Source organism: Labeo rohita, unplaced genomic scaffold, assembly GCF_022985175.1.
Source record: "Labeo rohita strain BAU-BD-2019 unplaced genomic scaffold, IGBB_LRoh.1.0 scaffold_86, whole genome shotgun sequence".
Classification (NCBI taxonomy): domain Eukaryota; kingdom Metazoa; phylum Chordata; class Actinopteri; order Cypriniformes; family Cyprinidae; genus Labeo; species Labeo rohita.
In genome coordinates this window covers 568822-577671 of record NW_026129810.1, presented here as the reverse complement: position 1 = coordinate 577671, position 8850 = coordinate 568822, and the positions used below count along the sequence as shown (strand labels likewise).

Below are 8850 nucleotides of genomic sequence, written 5' to 3'. Positions count from 1 at the left end.
TTTAAAAAAAATAATAAGCCATCTCTCAGTTTTAACCCTTCGGACCCTGCATCCATTTCAGTGAAAAATTTCATCTAATTTAAGCCTGCTGTTCATGAAATTGGATGTTTATCATCCAGTCAAACAGCAGTAAGGCTCTGCCTGTTGTAATTTGAAAAAAATAAAAATCCACTACGTTGAAGAGAAGCATGGCAGCACTTTGTTCCAAACACAGAAGTAAACATTTTCAGTGGTTTTATTCACATTTATAGAAGGATTGCATTTACTAATAAAAAATGAAAAAAAAAAAAAAAACCTAGTTAAAAACTAGGTTTATCTGTGCTTTAGGAGGTCATAATAAGTGCTTATAATGTTAAGTTTGCTAAAATGGTAGAAGTCAATCAGTTATTCTAAGCTGAAAGGTAAGTTGAGCAAGTGGATCATCCAGTCTTATGATTATAAAGTATTATTTTATTGTAATTCTACATGATATTTAATTAATTTTAGATTATGTTCAACATTTTTTGATTATGTTCGATGTTCTTCGTCTTTTAAACAGGACTTTTAAAACTGGCCGTTGCATTTCCCTGCAACATTAACCCAGTTATGCAACTAACGTTTTCCCCCCCTTATTTTTTAACTCAGTTTGGTCTCAAAGTCAAGCAAGTGTCTTGCGTCACAGGCAGAAAAACTCCCTGGATAAATGCTCATTTTTATTCAATTTCTCTTATTTCGATAATAGCGTGAGGTGAAAATGTCCATTTTTTTGTCAGCAGAAATAGTGGGGCAGTTTTAACTCCATGTGGCTCAACTTACCCCTCACTGGGGGCAAGTTGAGCCAAGTGACCACTTTTTTAGGTGGTTATATTTTAAAATCAGCTTATTTTAGATCCAAAGCGTTCATTCACAAGGATATGTGCCAGGATATGTGTATGTTTATACAGTATAAATAAAACATAGCTATAGCCTATGAATATTTTTTAAATGAAAGAGAACGTGGAATTAGTATGGACTGCTTCTGGGGCATGACAATGTTTTGGTCGTTTTGTATTTCAAGAATACGCTAAAAGTTAGTAAATGTTTTTTTTTCTCTATTTAACAACATTGACTTACGCAGTGCAATGCTTTCCTTTATGATCACGTCTTTCCCTGAGATAGAGTGCATGTTTTTTTCTGGCGTGGCTAGATGCTGGACTCAGGAACAGACTCATGTTTGCATTCGATCAAAATGATCAAAATCAAAATCAAAATTGGACAATGAAAGGAATTGTCGTTAGTGCGATTCCGTTCTCTGTGTCTAGTCTAGGTGAACATAACGGCGTATGCGGGACAAGCTGCCTTCCTTATGGCTTGGACGGTTGGCACCGTACGGGTTATTTTGCAGTCCTGAAACAGATCGCATCATTGGGTCTTTAACAATGGTCTTAATGTACGAAAAATGCATTTATTATTGTTGTTGTTGTTGTTTGTCTGTTTTTGTTTTGTTTTGTTTTTTGTTTTTATAAAAATTAAAAATTAAATAAAAATTAAATGACAAATGGGATGTGACGTCACTAACGACGCCAAGCAGCGCAGCGCACAAACGTTTATCCTGTTCAGTTTCAGCGGTTGTGTGTCAGGTAAGTTGAGCCTTTAATCGCATATAATTTGAACTCAGCGCCTCACTGTTGTTTGTACTATCTACGTTGGACTCATGTTCGGGACACATTTATTTCCATCATTAATACTCTACTAATGGCTGTGATCGAGTCGTTAGATCCGGGATGTGAGGGCGGGAAAACTCTGAGCTGAGGCCGTTGTATTGACGGACACGCTGCAGGTTGATGCTAACAAACTATGGCTATAAGAAATGTTTTGGTTAAAGTTAATATTATAAATTATGCTTTTTAAGAAAATGGCTTTGTTTACTGTTAAATATAGCAAATCAGTTAGAGATGTCTTTTAAAAATGGATGGATTATTATTATTTATTTATTTATTTTTTGCTGCAGTATTTATGCTATTTTGATAGGAACTATGGTAACTGTAGTCATGTCATATTCATGTATGGTAGGTTTTGTTTTATAGTGTTAGGTATCCACTGAAAGTTGACATGAAATCCACAGCTCATTTTACTTTGATCTTAATGTCACATATTTAGAGTTAAACAGGAAATGCAGTGACTTACGCAGAGAAATGTGTTTTTATAGCAAATCTAACTCAAGTATCGTTTGACGTCTTTCAGAATGAGCACGTCTGTGGCCTGTGAGAGTCAACGTGCAGCATCTGCAGCAGATGTTTATGTGTTTGAACCTATTGGTGTCAAAGTCAGTCAAAGTTCAGAGTTTAACCTGATGGAAATGATGGAGGTAGAGTACTTACAGCACATCATTCAGAGCCATATTGATGCTCAGGTGACTGAGACAGACAGCTCAGGTCTTTCACACCTTGAAGAAAACTTGCACGATGACCGAGATGGGCGTATCAGCTGCTCGCCCCACACCCCGTTAGCGTGCGAACCAGACGTCACATCAGAGGAGTCCAGTAATACAGGTCCGGTGGACATTCAGGAGATTAAAATGCTGTTGCTAAATGAGTCAAACAGCGCACCGGGATGTGAGACGACACCCGCCAGCAGCGCAGAGGTGCCAAGCGATGTTGTGTGCGTCGTGGAGGAGAGGACAGATGAGCGCCGCCAGAGAGCGACACGGCCCCTGGAGGGGAGACCAAGTCCACCTGCACGTGTTTGCCTGGAGAAAAGGTAAAAATGCAAACAGTGACACACGGCTGTCTTACCGTCAGGGTCGTGATATGTGTTTTTTTTAAAAGGAATTTACTTTATAATGATAGTGTTTTTTTGGACAAAAGAAGTTTACTGTTAGCGAACATACACCGACACCATCCGCACTGCTGAGAGCGGCCTTTGGATAAATATGCTAATATGTGCTACTCACTTTTCTCTCAACATCAACATCAACAAACAAACAACAAAAATGACAACAGTGAGAAAGGAAATGAAAATTATGTCATTATTTACTCACTCTCATGTTGTACTTTATTCATCTTAGAAACACAAATTAAGATATTTTTAATGAAATCCAAGAGCTTTCTGACCCTCCACAGACAGCGGCGTAATTACCACGTTCAAGGCCCAGAAATGTAGTTATGACATCGATAAAATAGTCCATGTGACATCAGTAGTTCAACCGTAATGTTATGAAGCTATGAGAATACTTTTTGTGCGCAAAGAAAACAAAAATAACTTCATTCAACAATTTCTTCTCTTCCCTGTCGCGTGTGCGTTCTTCTGCTTGCGAACGAGCCGCAGTGCGTGTGTGTTCTACATGAGAACGCCGGCTCCTGCGTCGGCTGCACCACACGCATTGTGCGTCGTGTTACTTTTGTGAACGTGTGATGAAGACTGACATGGAAGAGAAGAAATTGTTGAATGAAGTCATTGTTTTTGTTTTCTTTGCGCACAAAAAAATAATTTTTGTAGCTTCGTAACATGACAGTTGAACCACTTATGTCACGTGAGCTATTTTAACGATGTCTTAAATATCTTAATTGGTGTTTTGAAGATGAACGAAGGTCTTACGGGTTTGGAACAACATGAGAGTGAGTACTTAATGAATTAGCTTTTTGGTAAACTATCCCTTTACAAGTATTAAACATGAAAAAATACAGGGCTTTAGACTGCGACCATTTTTTGAGAATGTGCGAGTTAAAATTTGAGGTGGTCGCATTTTTGCGAGTGCATCACCACGCATTCGGGGTGTGCGATATTGACAAAAAAATGAAAAAATAAAAATCTCAATATTTTGGAATCGCCACGCGGCTGCCACTGTCTCTCCTAGTGGAAGTGTTGTGTGCGGTCTCAGGGCAGACATTTGTTGCAAACAACAAGGTCATTTGATTTTACTAAAAAAACAAAACATAACGGAAATGTAGTATATGCGTTATTTGCCATTTATCGTTTCATGGGACTGTGACTATAGCGTACACGTGATTGCATTTTTACCTGGCAAACCAACTCGTGTATGCGTGCTCTGTATTTTATTTTTTTTTTTATATATACATCTCTAAAAGATTTTTGATGGATCTTGCAATGGGGAGATCAGTTGTAATTGTTCTGTCGATTATTGCAGGCCTGGGTTTATCAAACAGGACCTGTGGTAACGTTCCCTGAATCATTTCTGAAAACACCCGATCATGAGCTGCTTACGTGTAAATGAACACAGTGCTGTGAATGCAGTGATGCGTTGCATCAGAATAAATTGCAGGCTTTTGTGATTTGATAGTCACACTAAACTGTTTTTACGATGTCATTAATCATTAGCTTTTCATAACGATCCCTGTGCAGTTCCCTCACGGACCTTTGTTTGAAAAACCCTGTTTTAGGTCAAAGTGGTTCAGTTCCTGCAATTAATCATAACTGTGGTTTGATAATTTGTCTTTCAGATTTTTATCAGTACTTTGTCATTCTACAAACACTTCAGGAATACCCGCACATGCACAAATAGAGAAATGGAGTAAACCAGATAAGATATCAAAAAAACAAGGCACATATCCATATGAAGGACGTCTGTTCAAAACGGTGAGTGCTGATCTTCGTGTCATTCAAATGCACTACAATATTTTTGTTTTTTAGTTTTATGTATGAGCTCTCTTTGTTTTCTGCTGGTAATGAGTTTTGTCCTGTGGTCTTTGCCTTTCTTTCTCACTGGAGGGTGGTCAGCAGTCTGAGCTCATCATCCCTACAGAGCTGACTGTAACGTTCAGAGCAGATAAAGGCTCAGAGTCTGTGATGAGAGCTCCGCTTGTCATTTACACTGACACTGCTGACCAGCAAACTGCAGCCTCACTGAAGAGTAAGAGTCTTTAAGATTGTTCACTAAAACACAAACAATTATCTTATCGAGTTATTGTTCATTTTAAAATAAGTAAATGCTAAATGTTATAAATGTTAGTTAAAAACTATATGAATTTCCGTCACCAGTGGAACACAGAAGACTTTCTTTTTGTTTCCGTACAGTGATCAGGGGCTGTCAAGCTCCAATGATGGAAAAAGTACCATAAAAGTGTTTGATTGAACCCATGCACTGAAAAATGTTCCTTTCTTCTGTAGCTCTTTTCCACATCAGTGCACATTCAAACCCTATAATTACAATTACTATAATTATTGAGAATTCTGAATTCCATAAAAATCATTCTAAATAACCATCTAAATTATATATAACAATTATATTGTTTAATCATTTATTTTATAATGAACGTTTTTGTTTGTATATGCGGGCAATTATAGTTCTAACAAAATTGGAATTGACAAAAAAAGTTGTACCAGCAGGTCATACTACAAAAAAAAAAAAAAAATTGCAGTCGGTGCATTGTCTGTTAAAGATTTCTATCTAAAGCTACTTTTTGTAATTTGATGCTTTTCTCATTCAACGCAATAATGGATTTTTTGGGGGTAATTTCTCAGCAAAATTTGATGACATTAATTAATCATGTAATTAATTAGATTAAAAATTTGACTTGCTTTTACTTGCTAGTTAAAATTTTAGGAAACACTTAATTTTACGGTCTCTTAACTAGTTGCTTATTAGCATGCATATTACTAGAATATTAGCCATTTATAAGTACTAATTAAGCAGATATTAATGCCTTATTCTACATGACCTTATTCTGCATCTCTAATCCAATACCTAAACGTAACAAGTACCTTACTAACTATTAATAAGCAGCAAATTAGGAATTTATAGAGGGAAAAGTCATAGTTAAAAAAAAGAGCTACCAAATTTAAAAAAAAAAAAACATCTTGATCTCTTGCTTTAGTATGCTGGTAGGAAATATTAGTTTACATTTCTTTATAAATATAATTTTGGCTATTTATTTTAAAAATCCAGAAAGATGCTTGTATGCACAAAGACTCCAACAACAGACAGTGTGGTCCACATAGTGATCTGTTTGTTTACATTTCTTAATCTTTAAGTTGCATTGCTACGTTTTAACATTACTTCATTCATTAGTTACCATGGACCAGGGATAGGCAACGTTGGTCCTGGAGTGCCGATGACCTGCAGAGTTTAGTTCCAACTCTAATCAAACACAGTTGAACAAGCTAATCAAGGTCTTTAGGATCACTAGGGCTATAGGCAGGTGAGGTTTTTTCAGGGTTGGAACTGAACTCTGCAGGCCATCGGCACTCCAGGACCGACATTGCAGTAACTTGCAGTAAAGTTAGTCCAGGGCAGGGATAGGCAAAGCAAAAAGCATTTTGTAAATTAATTATGCACTTCTGTGAGCTGTTGTTTTGATGTTGTATTTCAGTGTATCACTCTTTCACTTTTCTTATCTTGTGAGTGGCACAGGGAGTGTGTTAGACAGTGTAAATATGCTTTCATTGGGGTGAATAAAGCCTGCTTTACATCTTGTTGCATTCTGTTTTAATGCATGAAAAGCACGGAGCGTGTTTACGTTTGATTCTTTATTTGTGTTTTTTTTTTACTTTGTCTTTTCACTGAAGATGAGGTGGTGGATAAATCTGTGCACCCCATCAGGTGTGTCCAGACAAGGCCTCTCAGGTCATCTAACATCACACAGGGCTCAGAGAACCGGAAGCCGTGCGCAGGTACGTCCAGTACTAAACGTGGCAGGACGAGACCTCTCGTGGATCGAACTCGGCGCAAAGAAGAGCACAACAGAAAGGAACGTGATCGCAGGTGGGCTCGGCAGCGTTAAAGACGTTTCAGATGCTTACTGTTTCACCTGTAGCACCCACTGTACAGAGATGACATGAAGCATGTTTATCTTTTGCACAAACCGTGAGTTCAGGAGAAGAATCCGTCTGTGCTGTGACGAGTTAAACCTGCTGGTGCCGTTCTGTTATGCTGACACTGATAAAGCCACCACACTGCAATGGACCACAGCCTTCCTCAAATACATTCAGGAAATACATGGAGATCGACTCAAGCAGGTTCTCTCAATCATGTCATTGTTTTCTTTTCAGACGAGTGTAAATGTGACAGGCTCATATGATGCATTTATCCTTAAGGCCCATTCACACCAGGAATGATAACTGTAAGGATAGCTATTCATTAATTGTTTAATCTAAGCGCACGCTCGTCTGGCGCTTTAAGTTCTCGAGCTTGTGATAGCAAGATTGATTCTGATTGGATGTCGATGTTTTTATCGTTCATCAGCTAGAAAAAATTGTTCTGTGATTCATGATTCGTTTCTCTGTGCCTTTATCATTATGTAGCTGTGGTTTATCATTATGTAAGTCTGCTATTCTTTAATATATAAGAAAAATCCATGTCACATATTATACCATCTGGATTAAGTCAATTGTTGGCATATTTGTTATCTTTTGGATTTAATGAGTTGCATTTCCCAGGATACGTTGCTCTATTAGGGTACAAAAAACAGCCCAAGTCATGAATAATTCTATGATTTATTTGATGCAAACAAATATGTAATGTTCAAAATATGCTGCTTGTATGACATGAAATTGAGGCACAGACATTTCTGGTATTTTTACATTTCTGATCCGTCTCGTCTTGTTTCTCAGGTTGAGAACCCCTTGAGATCCACTGTCCTGCACGGTTTAGCTCCATCCCTGAACACTCATATAACGTAACTTATGTAACAACAGATTTTTTTTTTTTTTTTTTTTTTAGATTTTTCAGATGAGTTTGATCAGGAGCTAAACACTGCAGAATGGTGGCGCTCCAGGAGCAGGGTTGGACACCCCTGTTATACCATAAAATGAGCTGTGTGAAACCCTGCAAAAAAAAAAAAAAGTCTAGTTAAAAATGCGCATATGTAGTCAACTAAATGTAATAATATCAGTTTTACATGCAAATATTAATATTTGCACAATTTTTAAACTCAGAATAAATAGAAAGGGGACTTTGCACAGGGGGCCCAGAGGCCCTGGAATGTGATTTCTACTGAGGGGGATCTACTTGATGCAATTGATAATCCCCATACTCCAGTAACAGTATTGGAGAGATATATATATATATATAAAAAATTATTTTTCGTGCCTCCCACAAGAGACTATCCCGTGGTGCACATTGCCTCTTTAAGGGTTAATCGTGTAGAAAAGTTTTATTTGGAGATGCATTGAATAAGGTGGCTTCAGAAAGCAGTGTTAAACACCACCTACTGGTCCTGAAACGGTTTACAAAAGTGAGGCTAAAAAGAATCTCAAGTGTTACGGCAATTACACAATTAATACGAAACGTGAAGCGCTCTAAGGAGAAGCTGAGAATAGTCGATGCATACCTGACATCAGAAAGGTACCGTCAACACTACAGGCTCATCAGGCTACAGTCTTTTGAAACTGTTCCTGAAGTGCTCTGTGCGTCAGTGAAGCAGTTACGGCTGTTACTTCTTACAGTTCAGTTCATGAACATGCAGAAATCTGCTCTCTGTTTCAGGATTTCCAGAGCGCTTTCTGTGGCAAGACTGGACTGCGGTTGAAGCCTAGTTGTGTTTCGGTGACACTTATTGACAAAGCCTAAAAACTTGTCCTCGCACAACTTTCTGTGAGTGTGTAACCGTAGTTTGTCGTTTCATTAAAGTTTTTCATATGGATTTATTGTGTGATGCTAGTTTCTCTTTTCCAGAAGTTCGTGTCCAGAAGACCCTGACCGTTTGTTCTCGCAGACCAGCTGGAGTGTGAAACGAAGCACAACCCATTGCTCCTTTTTTTCCCCAAGTCTGCAGAAGACACTCGGTGCCCTTTGAAAGTCTACTGTAACATAGTTTAAAAATCGTTTGTATTTTTCAGGCCTTATTTGTTTGAAAGGCATGACCATTCGTTGTATTAATGTCTGTTATATAAGTGTTATTACGAAGGTTCAGAGACATGAGCTCTAAAAGAAAT

At 37.8% G+C, this 8850-nt stretch overlaps 1 protein-coding gene across 5 annotated transcripts; it reads left to right on the top strand.

Moving 5' to 3' along the window:
• Positions 1-1569: 1569 nt before the first annotated feature.
• Positions 1570-8815, top strand: LOC127162204 (uncharacterized). Of its 5 annotated transcripts, none has more exons than XM_051104973.1 (8): positions 1570-1598; positions 2203-2718; positions 4419-4554; positions 4687-4828; positions 6484-6679; positions 6792-6933; positions 8402-8509; positions 8591-8815. In XM_051104973.1, the coding sequence occupies exons 2-7, from the start codon at positions 2204-2206 to the stop codon at positions 8483-8485; spliced, it is 1215 nt and encodes a 404-aa protein (XP_050960930.1). In that variant the 5' UTR covers positions 1570-1598; position 2203; the 3' UTR covers positions 8486-8509; positions 8591-8815. The 5 variants fall into 5 exon arrangements, with proteins under 5 accessions (XP_050960930.1, XP_050960933.1, XP_050960932.1 ...); XM_051104976.1 differs by lacking the exon at positions 1570-1598 and adding an exon at positions 1755-1798 and having other exon boundaries at positions 4699-4828; XM_051104975.1 differs by lacking the exon at positions 1570-1598 and adding an exon at positions 1755-1798 and having other exon boundaries at positions 4696-4828.
• The last annotated feature ends 35 nt before the right edge of the window (positions 8816-8850 follow it).